This window comes from Halichondria panicea, chromosome 13 (genome assembly GCF_963675165.1).
Source record: "Halichondria panicea chromosome 13, odHalPani1.1, whole genome shotgun sequence".
Classification (NCBI taxonomy): domain Eukaryota; kingdom Metazoa; phylum Porifera; class Demospongiae; order Suberitida; family Halichondriidae; genus Halichondria; species Halichondria panicea.
Window position 1 is genome coordinate 2,311,703 of NC_087389.1, and position 17,845 is coordinate 2,329,547.

Here is a 17,845-nt window from a genome sequence, read left to right on the forward strand (position 1 = left end):
TGGGCTTCAAGTAGAAAACACTAGATGTCAAAGACCTGGGGTTTTTCTGTGCCGGGTCTATGCATGACAATGGATCACAGTCTTCTAATCTACGAGTGGTCTTGCCCCTCATGCACATTCAGTAATAAACCAGGGTCCTTCAAATGCCAGGTCTGTGGTACCCCTAAAGGAACTGCTACAAGGCAAACGAAGTAAGCACTGGCTATTATTGTACTACTGGAGTTTGCAGAATCTTTGCAACACATGAATAAAAGTGTTGGGCACTGTGCGTTCCTTAAATGGGAAATGCTCATACTCCCATTTAAGTAGTAAAACCAGAGATAAAAACGAGAAATGGATTGGAAACGAATCACGTGCTCCCGGTCCCATAAGCTGCATGCTAAGATACAGCCGTGTTTCGCTCCCTACCCCCGGGAAAACTACTTTGGCTGTTTTGGAAAAGTCAGACCTTTCCAAGCCCTCCCACAACTTCTATTTGATGTCCCTTTATACTGGTATCATTTGGAAATAACGGCATTTTTTGGGGGATTGCTAGGAAGTAGCTAGAGGTATAGAAACATTGCTTTCAGATGTTTCTGTACCAATAACACCTAGATTATAGCTAGAAATAAGTAGTGTAAAAATAAGTAGTGTACTGTGTGTCATATAGCCTCAAATATCAAACAGAAATGAAGTCAGCAGCAGGATTCTCACACTGACAGTAAGACAATCATTTGTCTCTTTTTTGTGTCTTTGGCCATTTTTTTCATGTACAGTAGGCGGCCTCGATTAAACCCCGGAGCGCAACGTGAATAGTTTTCGAGGCACTAAGTGTTTCCTATCTATTTCTCTCTTTTAACTATGGTAAAACAGACCACAGTGTGTACACACAGAGCAGGTAGGTACGACAAGGTCAAAAGGTCACTAATGAATTTGTCACGTGAGCTTATGTTTTGTAGCGAAAATAGCAAGTGAACTTTTGACGTCAGGGAACCGCCTAAAACTACAGGCCACTATCTATTAACCTCAAATAAGGGCCGCTCATTGAATTGTGGAGAGTTAATGGCCTCTCCAAAAATGAGTTTAACTCGCCTACTGGCAAGACTCCATCAGTAAAGCCCAAGCACAATGAATATTTATAACTCTTTCACATGAGTGACATGACCGTATTATTTAATATAATATTATAAAGTTTAATGCACACAATACAGTATTTTTCTGGTAACATTTCCCAGGCAGCTATGGTCCAGTCTTTGTTATCAGCGTAATGGCCAGTGCCTGAGAGTAAAGTTTAAAATTTGTGATATACCTAACACGCTTGAAATTCACCGAGACAATTGAAGTGCAATCAAACCTGAGCTGATTGTTGTATGAACATGGTCTAGTATTTCAATGACAACATAGCGAACTGTCTTCCATTTCTTTTTGATATCATACTCAGCTCTTGAATCAACGTATTAACTGTTTGTTGATCCTGGTCCCATTCTCTTCACCACTGACTATTACATGTAGAGCCCTTGTAATCACTGTCTTCAGAACTACCATGCACAATTTTCGTTGTCACTAGAGTGGCGCAACAAGTCTGTTGTGTTTTGTGTTCCTCCTTATACAGGAATTTCCAATTATAACAACGATGATGGATCAATCAGCCACCTGATTCTGTTTAGGGGAATCTGTTTCAGTAATTTGTGGACCTGCAAGTAGAACCTGCAAGTAGATAAAAAAGACTCTGTTACAAATACATGTAGCTAGATATAAATATTATTAGTTCTGACACAACTATCTTGCACTTTATTAGCTGTTGAAAGATGCACTTCTGATGCCATGCCCTCATTCAACAGGCAGTCCAACAGCTCTACAGATTAAGGATCCATCTTGTTGTAAATAATTATCTGGCACACGGTTCAAAGTACAAATATGCATGGCATGCAAGCCTGACCAGTCATTATTTGTGACCTTTTGACCTTGTCGGACCTCCTCTGGTGTACACATAACCCATATTATAAGGAACGTGTAACGCTCTATGTTTTTTCACTGGTGTGTTGAAAGATTCTGCAAACTCCAGTATTAAACAATCAATGCTTTTCATCGTCATTCTATTAAATTGAGACGAATAGCATGCAGCGTATCTTCAACATTGTTGCCATAGCTTTTATATCTAATATGTTTGTCGTATAATATCATAGAGAGAGATTGGAAACGAGGTCACGTGAATTCAATTTCATGTCACTATCCTCGTTACAGAAGTATGGTGGCCCCAGCTACACAAACAAAATGCACAAAAAAGTAACAGCTAGTGTTGGTATTCTTTCTCTGTACAAGTTTATTGCCCCATGACCAACAGATCTGTATGGACAAAAAAGCACACTATTCAGATTAGAAGACTAGTTCCAGAATCAAATCTATATCAGAAGCGATAATTTTTATAATTGGAACCACTAGTTCAAAAGTATAAGCTCTTGGTTGTAGCCCCCTCACAAAAAGCTACTTATATTCCCCCTCATATTCAATCTATTTACTCACCAATTATAAGCACATACATCCTAAAAACTAGCTGAAGCAATAGAGTTGAAGATATTTAAGGAATTATCTCAACTGGTCCTACAATACTACCAAGGGCGTTTAAAAGAAGAGAGGGCATGCTACTCACTATCTAGTACCAGGAGTGCATACAAGTATCAGAGGAGGTACGACACGCATGCCTCGATCAGGCTAATTGCCTCTGCAAAAATCTTGAGTGTGGGCGGAATTATGCCTTGATTATCCGCCCATGCTCAACGTTATTGCAGAGGCAATTAGCCTAATCGAGGCACGCGTGTCGTATACCTCCTCTGTGCTAGTATAGTATCTAGCAGAATTTAAACGTGGGCGGAGGAATGTGTGAATTTGCATAAAAATAGCACATTCATCTGCCCACGTTTGAACTCTGCTCTTTTGCTGGTGCATGCCTTAATTCTCTTTTATACGCCCTCGGTACTACAGGCGAGATACATAATAGTGGTGCCTACAAGCTGGTTTACACAGATCCAGCCCCTACAATAGTATCAAGCAATGACAGACACAGGCATTAATGCTCCCTAACTAACCTGGCTTACCTCGTGAGTACAGAAATTCTCTGCCTTCTTTATCTTTGTTTTATCTATGGTATATCCCTGTAGGTATCACTCCTCGACAGTAGAACAGCAGTTTCTGGCTGAGACAATGTCACAGCGGCTACATGGGCTACAAACAGCACGAGCAGCGAACACAGCAAAAAATCTAACTAATGCTAGTAGCAATAGCAGTGTCACAGAAGCAGAGGGTGACGCCAGTACAGCTAATGACAGTTGTGGAACATCAAGTAGAACGCATCCAGTAATGAGCAAGAAGATCAAGAGTCAGAGCGGCCTAAAAGCTAACCGAGAGGATTATTTGTGGTAAGTACATGTAGGCTGTTTGCAGCTCACTTGGAAGTTTGGGGTAAATGGTAAATTGCAAACCTGCATATAGAGTACATGTAGTGAAGTACGTGTTTTAATTATGTGAACAGGTACACTGTCTCAAGCAGTTTTTTTACCTTTTGCCCCAAGTGAGCTGCAAAGGGCAGTACAAGTGACTGTACAGTAGTTGGTCTCATTTGGTTAAATATCCAACAATAATTATACAGTGGAGCCTCCCCCTCCAGGGTTTCATCTAGGATTAAGTGTGGGAGGGGGTACGTTTTGAGTTATCGCACCCCAGAGGAATCAGCTTGAGAGAGGAGATACAGGATTTGCAACCTTTGACCTTTTATTGCATTCTTCGAAACCACAAGATATGGAAATTATCCTTTCGTGGCTTAGGGTATAGATTTTGATGTACTGGCTTGCTGCACTGGATAGATCTAGGTATATAGTAAGCTTTCCAACCAGGTAAATAAAGAACAGAAACGCTAAGCTGCTATATGCAGCAAAGGTTAAAAACCCAGAACAAGAATATTTAATCCTTCATTAAACGTGACCCTATATTGACCCTGGCATTTCTCCTCTGACTAGTTCCGTATTAGTCTCGAGGCCAGACTTCTCCCAGGGGAGAGAGCCTGGCAAACAGAGTCGGGTTATCGGACAGTCAAAAAAGGGGCGTGACATAAATGAGCGTGCTGACAATAATGCTAAAACTGGCTAGCTATTATCTCTACTCCCTTACTGATTTGAAAGATGTTCTGTATTTGAAATCATTTTTAGTTGATATAATTATAATTATCGGAATTTAAGCTGGCATAGTTTTAAAAACGACAAGGTCAAGTTCCAACCTCCTCTGTGAATTGGAGTCATGTGACAGTTTAGTTGCATTCTTGCAAATCTGACTGGAAATGTAAATTTTGACATCTGAACCAAGAAAAGTGACACACCCTCTCCCTGGCACATGTCGATCACGTGCAAGGGAGTGGTCTGGCTCCAGACTAGTTCCATATTGCACATCATAATTATAATGTGACGATGACAAACATGTTGGGGAGGTTCCACTGTATATCTACCATTGCTTTATGAGCTACAATAATTATAATCATGCAACATACACCGATGTTTATAAAAGATCGGTGGTGAAAAGGTTGATTTTAAGTACTTTGTATCGTATTTGGGCCTCTCTTTAGGGGTGGCCTTTGACCGTACAGGTAAATATAAGGTAAATCATAGATAGTAGAGGAAGGGGATTGGAAACGAGATCACGTTAACACAATTTCATGGACTGTCCGTGTTAGACGGAAGTATAACAGAATGGCCGGAAGTAGACAGGAAGTACATAGATCTGTGTTGCTGGGTATGGTTGCAGCCTCCTCTGTGGGCCCTCCTGCTAGTGAAGACATATCAAGGAAGTAGGACTCTGAGCTATGTGTGTGTGCAAGATTTTAGTTTTGAAATTCTTTTTTTTGTAGGTTCTTTCTACTCTGGAAATGTGTCCATGCTCTACAATTATACAATATAAAATATCCATGACAACTCATCATCTATATAACATTGTTCCTTTATGAACCGCAGACAAGCCATGACATTGTAAAGATTCATGAACGATATGAGTAAGAATGTGTTGTCAGAGTCCGAATCTTCTGCGTTTGGGTAACGGTATGTGAATTTTTTGACAGAACTTACGTGATCAACTATATAGTAGTGTAGAAGAGGGATGCTTTCACAAATCTAAACATTTAAGGCCAGGATTTCCATCACAAAAGTTCAGGGAATCAATGGATCTCAATCGAAATAGCACAGCACGCTGGTGAAGGAAACTTAGGTTGAAAGAACTGGAGTGATGAGTTGAGAGAGGGTCTAGGGGTATATTCAGAACGTGCTGACAAGGTCCAAACGAGCTGGCACTGAACACACAAGGACGATGACATCAACTCTTGGCAGCTTGACAATGGTGAGCAGGTTCTTGACAGCAATAATTAGTTCAACATTGACTTGGCAACCAAGAAGTGAAGAGTTGCTGGTCGACTCAGGTAAATGCTAATGAGAACAGAGATCTGCTGCTTCTCGCTTTTCTTTCGCTGGCAGTTTCTGACTTCCCATGCCCATTGTTTACAGTCGCACCTGTGTGGGAAAAGAGCAACATGACATTTTCACACTTTTTCATTGAGGCAAAATTCTTCTTTCGAGTTAGTACAGCTATACTATGTAATAGATATTTTCATAGAGTAAAGCTAAAAGAATCAGAAAATTAACGTTTCAATTGTGAACAGTCAGATCAGGATACCCCGCACAAAGAAGGCACCCCATTCGACCTATTTTACAACACTGGAGAACAACAAAAAGCTTACATATAAAATAGGGCTCTTCTGTTAAAGCTCAAGTCAAGGAAACAGCCAATGTGCTTACTAGCTTCTAAAACTGTATCAGAAACTAGATTCTCCCCAAATAGTGCAGGTAAATGGTGAGTCATAGCTAACTTGTAGCTCAACATTTTTTACCAAAATATTACTAGTATAGATTACTACTGACATTAAAGCTCTTATATAGTCGTTTCTTACCTTTAGAACCGTCTGAAAAGTCTTTAACCCACTCATAATTAGTCAATTCGCAGTCTAACCTCAGCTCTCAATGTATGATCTATAGCGCATGTGATCTCGTTTCCAATCCCCTTCCTCTACTATCTATGGATAAATGAAGTAGATAGTTATTATACTTATCTCGATACTTATTTGCAGGCCGAGACTCAAGAATATTAACAGATCTTCAGGAAAGTCTTGTGAAATAACTGTGGACAATCTATCCATACTAATTACCGAATATGACATGCTCCACCCAGATTCGGACTAATTGATCTCACAATTAAATCAGTTTTGAGCAGCATCACTTATTAATTTTTGTATGGAGAGTTTGATTCGAGTTCATTTGTTTGTGGGGCATTGAATTCGCATGATCACTTATTAATTTTTGTATGGAGAGTTTGATTCGAGTTCATTTGTTTGTGGGGCATTGAATTCGCATGGTGGCTGTGTGAGTATGGTGGGCTCCATGCCAGTTGTCCAAACAGCATATGGGAATCCATTGTACACTTTTCCATCTCTATAGTCCCTCCATTCCTTGATTGTCCCAGCAGCACCAACATTGCCCTGTAAAAATTTAATTGAATAATTAATATGCATTGGCAGGGATTCATTTAATTAAAGGAGATGCCCCCTTGAGATTCGAAATTTAATATGTACAGAGTTCTTGCAACTCAATGTTTAGAGCGTGAAGTGCCTGTCACGTGAACTGTTACGTAAGAAGATTGAAATATCAAGTAATTTGAGCCTATGCCAGTTGTTGGAGATGTGTTGCTGCTAAACTTGAAAGATAACTCAGTAAACAGGTCTGTTGGACTTGAAACAGGATGACATTGTTGTAGTCATTGTTGCTGCTGTTAGCTAAGTATAATATTCTTGTCACGTGTGCATGCACAGTTTAGATTCAGTTTGCTGTAGCTCACCATTCAGTCTCACTCACTGCCATGTGACGACAGTCCACTTGCATTTACAATAATGCGATAGTTAATCTGTTCCCAAAGACCATGGCTACATATACGTATACTGCTGCAGTTCATCATATTATTTCGTGTATTTGAAGTCACATTAAAGGGGTTATACGGTATTAACCCCCAATAAAGGACACCTCTGAATAGCGGACAAAACCTCTTGCACTAACTTGTCCGTTATTCGAGGTTCCACTGTATATCAAGGTAACGATCTGTACCTTGTTGTCAAGAGCAATCAGTCCTACTTCAAACCACTTGTTAGTTTGAGACAGCATGTCAGTGACCACGCTCTCACAGGCGACCTGGGGTGAGTCTCCCCTTCTTATGTGTTGCACTATCTGATAACTGGGGCAAAATTGCATAATCCGTTCTCCATCCCCAGTAGCTGAGCAAAGGTTAAAACAACGGAGAACTAGATTGCATACTTTGCATCCCCAGTTTACTAAGATTAAAAGTGAAACCTTAACAACTGTGTAAAAACCTACTATGAACCAGACACCGTATAGCGTTAAATTTTCAAGGCACTTATATTTCGTGGATTGGCCTCTAAAAGCATTTCGTTGCACAATGAATGACTGCTTACCAGAAGCCACGCCTTTAAATCTTTGCACGTTATAGCAGGTAATTCTAATTACAGAACAATTTTCGTGGATTTGTGAAATTTCGTGTAGAATTGTAACCCACGAAATCCGCGAAAATTAAGCCCCTCGAAAATTTCGCGCTATACGGTATACTGCATGTACATAAGCACTCAAACTAGGGCAACCATTCATTGTAAGCAGGTTAACTCTTACAAAGTTACGTTTTATCACCTGCTGCTGCTCCAGCCTTGATTACGTGTGAGTCCATCAACAAAAAGGAAAACACATTAATTTTGTGGTATCAGAGAGTAGCACCAGGGGCTTATAAGCCTTGGTAGCACTCACTCTATCATCAGCGTACAGTCCACAGCCGGGAAGAGGGGAATCCCCCACTCTGCCAGGAGGCTTGAATGGTGGGCCAGAAGTAGACACACCAGCAGCGATGTACCCACCACGATCCAAACACAGGACAGCTACACAGAAGAACAAAAATTTACGACATACAAACATTTCAAGTAGGTCCCCTACACATTGTATCGTGTCCAGTGGGCTTTGGTAACGTATGTTTGCGTTTGTACTCCTGCAATGAAAAGAATGTCACATACTCTAAAGAGAATAGCGAGGGGACTCAAAGCACTGCACCAATGTATAACACTACAACGGTATAAATTTCACCTCATACGCTTGTTTGGTTTCAGGGATAAGTAGGCTATCATTGTCCTCGAGAAGAAATTGCTGCTCTCTAGCAAACTGAGTAGCTCCTTCTCCAACCAGTATGTTAGCACTGGATTTTTCAAGCACTCTTCTAGCTACCGATATCGGCTTGGCATATCTAGCAAAGAATGTGCAAACATTGCAATATGCTAGCAATGTTGACACATAAAAATAACAATAATTTGTATTGACATCACACCTCCATAACGTGCATCAATCTGACTCATAATTATGGTAGTAAGTAAAGGCTTATCCCACCATTGAAGAACACACCTTTCTAGGGCAGCCACAGCCCCAACTGAACAATCGGACCCTCTCATTATTGCAGCGTCAAGTTGCACCACACCCTCCGAATTAGGGTAGCAACCTCTCCCTATGTAGTATTTCCCTGTGTCCGGGTTGTCTTCAACGACTATAGGAAATTAGAAAATATGTTAAAGGAATTAACTCACAATAATTATTATTAATGAACATGGACTGGACAGAATGTCCGAATTGGCATTCCATTTTGTGTAGGCATGTAACATAATAATATACTCACCAGAAATTCTAAATAATTATGCTGCAAAAAGGACTTTGAAGTTGTAGTATCAGACCCCCACTGCAAACGTACCCTTCAAAAAATCTTACCCATGCACACACGAAAACAGACCAGCGTCTGTTTATGCACCATATAATTTCCTGTATTTTATTGCAAGGATATGTTTTTGTGTGTCCATATGATTTTAGGGAACGTTTTGTGGGGGTGGGGGGGGGGGGGGGTCTGATCTGCAAATTCAAGTCCTTTTTGTAGTGCCAGCATAAAGGGTAGTATTAATTGTCACTGATAACATTCCATTAGTGCACAGGTAGGGTATGATTTTGTGCATGGGCTCTGTTTTTGTGTGCGCATGGGTATGATTTTCTGGAGGGAATGTTTTTGTGGGTCTGCAACTTCAGCAACTTCAGTGTCCTTTTTGCAGTGTCAGCATGTTTAGGGTAGAATTTTCTGGTGGGTATTATTGTCGCTGATAACATTCCATACCCTCCAGGATGTTGTCTCGCCAATCAGATCATTCATCCACTCATATATCTTAAAACCACACCCACATGTGGTTAGCTTGCTGATGGCTGATAGTTAATCTACCACGCCTACTGTAATGAAGAATTCCACTATTGCAAGAGCTTGGCTTGCGAGACTAGAGGGGGGTGGTGTGACGTTTTGCACGTGATCTCAACTTCGCTATTCTAAAAGATCCGCCGTGGAATTAATTTTTTCTGGCACTATAATTACATAATTATGTAAGTATTTTGATTCAAAGAATGAATTTAGAAGCAAAGCGCTAGTATACTGTAGAAAGTTACTTGAAGACGTGACCCACAAAAAAATGAAAGAGCAGCTGCCCCTTCCCGATCTCTTTAGGCTTCTAAGACTTGCAAAGACATAATTATTAAACTTACATAATAATTATAGCTAAACTAGCTGTAACATCACCAATAAACATGGTCCAAACCTTCATGTTGTGCATATACAGGGCCGTAGATCGTGTGAATAGGGAGGGGGGTGCTTTGTGAGTGCAAAGCGGCTGAAATTTTGTGGATCGGAAACTACACTCACCAATTTACGTGTCATTTCTACGGTGGCCCTGAGGTACATACATAGATCTAGTAGCTACGTTACGTCAATTCCAATTCCCAATGGCAATTCAACTGAGGCTACATGTACATCAATTCGCTACGTCAGTTCTCTTTTGGAGTTGGAGAGTACGTGGCAATTCTTTTTGTAAAGGTTCTTCCAGGTAGCTCAGATTATTAGAAATAATTTTGTCAATCACATACACAATGTATAGGCCTTACAGTTAATTTTTTTGTCAATGGGCCTGACTGAATGTCAAGATTTGATAAGCTGATTGTCAATGTATATACTGTATAGCGCGAAATTTTCGAGGGGCTTAATTTTTGCGGATTTCGTGGGTTAGCAATCCTACATGAAAATTAAGTCCACGGAATTATCTGCTATAACGTGCAAAGATTTAAAGGTGTGGCTTCCGGTAAGCAGTCATTCCGCGAACATTGTGAAACGAAATGCTTTTAGAGGCCAATCCATGAAATATAAGTGCCTCGAAAATTTCGCGCTATACGGTAGATATTCATTGATCAGCTCTCTCCTGTTAAAATAACCAGCCTATGTGTCATAAGTGCCTAATTGTCAAATAGTTTAGCTCCTGCAGTAGACTCTCGTATTCCGGCTCTCTGAAGTACGGCCACCTCGATATACCGGCCATTTGGTGTGGTTTGGCACATTACACTTAAATAGTGATTCATTATCCATTATCCTCAAGACTAATTACATGCTACAAAGCAGCTACAGGGGTGAGATGGGCTTTGGGATGGGCTTAATTTCGAAAACAGTAGTTTTGTCGAAATTAAAGCCCACCAGGCAGAGGAAGTCCACATGCGTGCTACAAGTTCAGTTGATCGATGTCATTGCAGTCACGTCCAGGCCAGTGCACTGAAGTTGCAGTGATTCGTGCATGGACCTCCTCTGCCCACCAGGTGTTTGCCTTGAAATTACGCCCTAAGAAACTAAGTCTTTTCTGTCTGTGTCTGAGGCCTGCAAGCTAGCTCTTGAAATACAATGAATACATCAATTTGTAATGCATGGGTAAAGTACCGTATAGCCGGTAATTTTTCTGGGGCAAAAATTAATATTCATGGTTTTTGTGGTTAAACACTGGACCACGAATGAAGCGACCTTGCCTACTCTGGACATCACCTAGGATACGGAGTGAATCAGTAAATAAGCGGTCTAATAATTGCCCCGATAATTAGATGTGAACTGAACGATTCTTCATAATGTCCATTTTTTCCCTACAGTTGCCGTCATTGCTACATTGGAGATTATAAAGCAATAATAGTTGAGGCACTTTTTCAAGAGGCCACCATTGTGTAACGTCTTGCAGTCAGACCTCGAAACCAGAGCTGTACGTAGGTTGTAGATTACGGTCATGCGGTACGAGAGTATTCAAAAAATCGTGGCTATATTTGACCTGTTCCAATAGTTAAGTGTTTGGCTCTGTCACTCCGCCGAGGAAGCTTTTTTTGCTGGCTGTGAGTTCGGACTTGAATAGAGCCTTACTTATAGTCTATACCTAGGTACGTACTTTCAGCTTAGTACTCAGAACAAGCGTTCGAAAACAGTAGTTGGGCGTGGCCCGACTGTCTCTGACGGGAGGTCGGGGGACATGCTTATACCTTAAGGTGACATATTTTCACAGGTAGATTTGTTTGTGCGTTTTTACAGTTTTGGTTTTTTGCGAAATGTCGATCTGAACAAGAGGGCAGGCGGCCAATTATTTGCGAGTACTAATTTTTGCGATTTTACTCTCATTCACCGAAATTAATACACGCGAAAATATGCCACCTTAAGGTATATGATTTGTATTGCCAGATTGCAGTATTTCAGAGATAACGAAATATTGATATTCAAAACTTGACATGCAGTTTATAATTTTATTCATGATGCTTATGAGCACACAGCAGTACAAATCCTGACGGGTGGCCGGGCTACACTCGCCTTGGTTGTACCACCCTAATTACTGTACACCCCTAGAGAGTACAGAACAAGGTAACTAAATGGATCAGTGAACAGTAAGGTACCATGTCTCAGAGCAACATAGAGCTACGCCCAGCTACGACAATATCGATAATCGGTTGTAGACTGGCGGCGACATGCGCGAGCGACTGGCAAACTGCCTATCAGTCACTTGTCTCCGCTGCAACGAGCATTGCTCAACGTCATAGTAGCCAACCACACTTACACTTCAGGGGATTCAGTACATTCCTGACCTTTATACTTGGTAGCAAAATTTAACCACAATATCTATATTTAGACTATAACTAGGGTGACACAAGGTGTCACGGGGCGAGCGTGTTAGCACTTGCTTGGCTTTCTTGGTCACTCTGTCTTCGAAGCCTTTGTTGTTTACGTTTGGCTAGCCTGACTTCTTTCTCTCAGCTGTTTCTTAGGCTCTTGCTTGTCTCTCTCGTTCTCTCCTTATTCGAAGTCTTTCTTGTTTGCGTTCGTTGTCAGGAATACACGAAATTGGTAAGGACCGCGTGTGTAAAAACCAGCTATCAGGCTGTACCAACGTACCATTACATACATACAGAGAAATTTCCTACCGTCGTCACTAAGTAAGGGCTCGCTACGCTCGCCCCAATGATATTCATGTTTGGTAGTGTCATGATCTACACCAGAGGCCGAGGAGATACGACGTCCGCGTGTATTAAACACACACATTCCTTATTATATTGAACTTTGACCTACGCCTTTGACACGCAGATGTCGTACCTCCTCTGGACCTATACACTTCCGCTGAGACAAGTGACTGATAGGCAGTTTGCCAGTCGCTCATGCTATGCGCTCGGGCGGCTATTGCCGCCAGTTGTTTACTCTATGAAATCTGTATCGCATAGAGCGATACAGATTTCAAATACTTTTTCAACTTCCATTAAATTAATACTGTACTGATAATTACCATTGATTGCTTTCTCAAGAACATCTATACATCCAACATTAGCATTGGTTTGGATTTCAAAAGCAGCAGATGTGACAGCATCAAGAGCAAAACTCCAAGTTCCAATGCAGGACATCGTTTCCCGAGCGTTTTCTACGCTTGAGAGGCCGCAGCTACTGAGTAGTTTTGCGGGCCATGTGTTCACTTCATCTGGTAAGGATCGACTGGATGCAACTCAAAATTCGCTCAGCGCGCATACATAGTCTAGTAGGTACATTTTAGAGAGGTCCTTTATATATTGGGTGTGACTCTCAGTCTGTACTGTGGCTCTGCCTGCTGCAGTATTATTTTAATTGCTGCTGCTAGCTGCAGATACTGGAATAGTCAAGCGTGCAAGCTATTGACTGACTGACTGGCTACTGACTGCTAAAATAAACCTGAGATTGATCGACCATAGATAGTAGAGGAAGGGATTGGAAACGAGATCACGTGCGCTATACTTCATACATTGAGATCTGAGGTCTATCCGCGTTAGACCGCGAATTGACTAATTTTGAGCGGGTTAAAGAGTTTTACTCGGTTCTAAAGGTAAGAAACGACTATCTAAGAGCTTTAATGTCAGTAGTAATCTATACTAACAATATTTTGAGCGTTTTAAGTAAAAAGATATACCTGTTGAGCTACAAGTTAGCTATGACTAACCATTTACCGGGTGCATGGAAAAGAAGGAAACGGAAACGGAAGGCGGAAACGGAAAACGGAAATATCTCAGCTGTGTAAAGTTAACGACCATTACCATTCTGTGTTTTTTTGACATGAATATGAATATGGATAGTAGAGAGCTGAGTTGTAGGAAGCCTATCTAATCTATCTAGCTTCAAGGAAAGCATAAGATAAGGTAGCTTGAGACAAGGGGGTGCTCCAGAGCATGCTTCCTACGCCCCTGGTCGATCAGAGTGAATGAAGTGAACCTGTTTGACTGATATGAAAGTTGAGTACATGGAAAAGCAATAGGAGGCCAGAATCTGAGAACTGAATACATCCAGCTTTCGCAAGTAACAGATGACATCAGGCAAGATTGTATGACCCTTGCAAAACATGGACTGTGCTGCAACATTGCATGGCAACTTGATGGCTGAACCTTACACAAGATTGTAATTATGTTGGAGAGTAAGACCCTGAGATACAGCTGCAATGGCTGAACCTAGCCATCTAAACAGTACTGCATGGTAGCCTTGTACTTCGGTTTTTACTTCACTTGCTTCATGTTCACTTTATTTATTGATTTATATTCAATTTAAAACACAGAATGGTAATGAGAGTGAAGTGATGAGAGTGAAGTAACATGAAAGCATAAAAGCACTGAATGAAGCACCCCCTTGACGTTGTCTCAAGCTACCTTACCTAGTTGCTCCTTGAATGTCATAGCTAGATGGATAGGCTTCCCCACAGCACCCCTTTACAAATACATCTTCTGCTATCAACTTTCACTACTGCAAAAAACACAGAATGGTAATGGTCGTTAACTTTACACAGCTGAGATATTTCTGTTTTCCGTTTCCGTTTTCCGTTTCCTTCTTTTCCATGCATCCCCATTTACCTGTTTTTAGCACTGTTTGGGGAGAATCTAGTTTCTGACACACTTTTAGAAGCTAGTAAGCACATTGGCTGTTTCCTTGACTTGAGCTTTAACCCTTTTTTTGATATGTAAGCTTTTTGTCGTTCTCCAGTGTTTGAAATAGGTCGAAGGCACCTCGAATGGGGTGCCTTCTTTGTGTGGGGTGTCCCGTTCACAATTGAAAGTTTTAGTGTGAATTTTCTGATTCTCTCTATGAAGTAGCTGTACTAACTCGAAAGAACCTCAATGAAAAAGTGTGAAAATGTCATGTTACTCTTTTCCCACACAGGTGTGATTGTAAACAATGGGCATGGGAAGTCAGTTTTTTTTCAGCGAAAGAAAAGCAAGAAGCAGCAGACATCCCCCGTCTGTTCTCATCAGCCTTTACCTGAGTCGACCAGCAACTCTTGAATCTCTCCACTTCTTGGTTGCCAAGTCCGTGTTGAACTAATTGCCATTAAGAACGTGCTCACCATTGTCAAGCTCGTCACCTTGTGTGTTTAGTGCCAGCTCATTGTCAGTACGTTCTGAATATACCCTTACACTCCCTCTCTCAACTCATCACTCCAGTTCTTTCAACCTAAGTTACCTTCACCAGCGCAGCGTGCTGTGCTATTTTGATTGAGATCCATCGATTCCCTGAACTTTTGTGATGAAAATCCTGGCCTTAAATGATTTGTGAAAGCATCACTCTTCTACACTATATATTATAGGTAAGTTCTGTCAAAAAATTTTTCACGAACCGTTACCCAAACGCAGTCTGACAACACATTCTGACTCATATCGTTATATCGTTCATAATGTACATGGCTTGTCTGCAGTTCATAATAATGTTATATAGATGATGAGTTGTCATGGATATTTTATATTGAATGATTTATATAATTGTAGAGCATGGACACATTTCCAGAGTAGAAAGAACTTACAAAAAAAAGAATTTCAAAACTAAAAGCTTGCATACACACATAGCTCAGATTCCTACTTCCTGTAGGAGGGCCCATACCCAAACACAGATCTACGGACAGTCCATGAAATTGTGTTCACGTGATCTCGTTTCCAATCCCCTTCCTCTACTATCTATGGACTGACCACTGCTGCTGTTGCTGACTGTGCATGTGCTGGACTGTGTGGTGCTGCTTGTACAGGTCTGCTGGAAAAGTCAAACTGCAAGAGCACATTTTTTAAGGGGTACATTGTCATCTTCATTTCAGTTAGGCTTGTTTCAGATCAACCTCCCTCCTCGGTTTTGCTCACCTCCTCAATTAAGTCATCATTGTTGATGTCAGCCATTATTTGAGATCAAAGTCCTTTTGTTTGCTGACATTGCATTATTTTACCATATGCCATGTGCAAGTTGCCAAAAAGCCAGAGCGTAAAAATTGTTTTCTATTTTTATGTCAGACTCCGTCATTTAGGATATGACGTCATCAGTAATGAAGACCTCCCTCCCTCATCGGGTACAAGTATGCAACTAACAGTGGCCTTATCTTGTGATAATAATTATTATTGTTACCGATTCCGAGGGTGAGTATATGTGGTAAAATGTGGTTCGGAGTTTACTTAAAAAAAAAAAAAAAAAAAAAAATGGTGGCGCCGACCTCGTGTGCTATTTGTTCGAAGACTATTAAGGTCGAAGACTATTAAGGAGTCTACTTCCAAGTCCAATGGTGAAGATGCTGTATTTTGTGAAGGCTCTTGTCAAAGCTGGATGCACAGGCAATGCATAGGTATGTCAATTCCTATTTTTAGAGCACTTGCTATTTATCAAGCTCCATTCTACTGCATTTATTGTTCTCAAGACGAGTTAAAAAACAAAATAGAAACCCTTGAAGCCCAGCTAGTGTCTCTACAGCCTGTCAACTCCTATTCTGAGCCTGTTAAACAACATAGTTATTCACCTTAGCTGACCGCACAAGTCGCAAATTCAATGTGGTAGTGTATGGTATAAAGGAAAAACCTCTAAAACACACTCGTCTGATATACTGACGATGTATCCGAAGTGTTTAATAAGCTTCAATCTCTGCTCAATCTGACTTGGCAAGTACACGAATAATAAATGTCGCCCAGTTTTAGTAAAATTATCAAGATCTTTTGAAGTTTCCTCTCTGCTGTCTCAACGTTAAAGATACTCCTGGGGTATCCATCAAGCCAGACATGTCACCCGATGAAGATTTTGTACGCATGAGTAACATCATTCAGTCTGGAACGATCTATGTGAAAAAAGGCTTCGTAGATCTAGTTGATTTTAGTTATAAGGAAATTGATACCACGGCACAAGTAACAAACTCAAATCCATTGATAGAGGATCCGTCAGTGACTGACAATAGACAGTCCGACTGACTGCATGGATCAACGTACAATTTCACACTTTTTAATGGACGCAGTATCGTCAATAAACTGTCTAATCTTCAATCATTTATATATTCTTTGTAGTCTTTGCTATTACAGAAACTTGGCTCAGCAAAAACTTATTTGATAATGAAATACTCCTACATAGCTATCGTATATATCGAAATGATAGAGGTGGTGGTGTTTACTTGTTGTGCACAACTCAATTCCTTTTAAAATAATAGATTCTCCAGAAGTAGTTGCTATCCACTTACTTCACTCTAACTCCATTGTGTGTATTGTTTATTTATCTCCATCCATTAACTTCACTTTATTTAATGACACCATTTCTTTTCTTACTCATCCACAAAACCTGTTTTTATTTGTTGAAAATGCACTTCATGTGAACAGACTCTACGGTAGAGATTATTATGTTATGATGTAATCATGTATTATGTAATCATGTGTGTTCCTTTTGTAAGGTCACCTTTAGACCATGTGCTTTATCCTTCTTTTGATTATTGTGTGTCGTTATTTGACCAGACCCACGCTTTTAGAATCTAGCTGAGTGTGCCTAGCTGAGTGTGCCTTTGAGTGTAGTTGCAAGTGTCTAGTATCAATCCAAGGAATCCCTATTGCGATGGTTCCGGATCAAACTATAGAATTTGGAAGGTGCAATGCTGTGGGGAATAGTTAATGGCACTGAAACGGCTCCAGATGCCACAACCCATCCAGAACCCATGCGAAGTTTGTTAAACGGCGAGATCGTGCAATTGTGCTGTTTGTGGATTCGTCGCTTTTGTATGAGCCTGACGATCAAGTGGAGGCCTGGACTATGCTAAGCGAACAGTTTGACAGAAAAACATGGGCTCGAACTTCGTTGAAAGTTGTTCTCATTGAGACTCAAGGAGTGTGCAAGAGCACATTAAACAAATGACTGAAATCTTTGATGGACTTAGCGCCCCCATGACTGAAGAGGACAGAGTTGTCTATTTGTTAGCAAGTCTACGATGTATTAGTGACAGCTCTTGAATGGCAGTAGTGGTTGAACGACTCCTTCACACCGACTCCTTCACACCGAGAAGAAGTTAAACGAGAAGAGACATACTGTCAAGGACGAGAGAGCAATGGCTGTAAAAACTTTTAGTAAATGTCAT

At 40.8% G+C, this 17,845-nt stretch overlaps 1 protein-coding gene and 2 long non-coding RNA genes across 5 annotated transcripts; 2 read left to right on the forward strand and 1 right to left on the reverse strand.

The window, feature by feature from the left end:
• Positions 1-10: 10 nt before the first annotated feature.
• Positions 11-6,405, forward strand: LOC135345982 (uncharacterized). The gene is made up of 3 exons (XR_010397942.1): positions 11-191; positions 3,138-3,395; positions 6,140-6,405. It is a non-coding gene; the product is annotated as an uncharacterized LOC135345982 (long non-coding RNA).
• On the reverse strand, positions 6,273-12,951 carry LOC135345970 (N(4)-(beta-N-acetylglucosaminyl)-L-asparaginase-like). 2 transcript variants are annotated; one of them, XM_064543437.1, is made up of 8 exons: positions 12,764-12,951; positions 8,517-8,655; positions 8,205-8,361; positions 8,058-8,109; positions 7,875-8,002; positions 7,761-7,776; positions 7,167-7,333; positions 6,273-6,547 (listed from the first exon to the last, which is right to left on the reverse strand). In XM_064543437.1, the coding sequence occupies exons 1-8, from the start codon at positions 12,876-12,878 to the stop codon at positions 6,362-6,364; spliced, it is 960 nt and encodes a 319-aa protein (XP_064399507.1). In that variant the 5' UTR covers positions 12,879-12,951; the 3' UTR covers positions 6,273-6,361. The 2 variants fall into 2 exon arrangements, with proteins under 2 accessions (XP_064399507.1, XP_064399508.1); XM_064543438.1 differs by lacking the exons at positions 7,167-7,333; positions 7,761-7,776.
• A 147-nt stretch (positions 12,952-13,098) lies between these two features.
• On the forward strand, positions 13,099-17,227 carry LOC135345985 (uncharacterized). 2 transcript variants are annotated; one of them, XR_010397949.1, is made up of 3 exons: positions 13,099-14,254; positions 14,650-15,073; positions 15,352-17,227. It is a non-coding gene; the product is annotated as an uncharacterized LOC135345985 (long non-coding RNA). The 2 variants fall into 2 exon arrangements; XR_010397948.1 differs by having other exon boundaries at positions 14,650-17,227.
• The last annotated feature ends 618 nt before the right edge of the window (positions 17,228-17,845 follow it).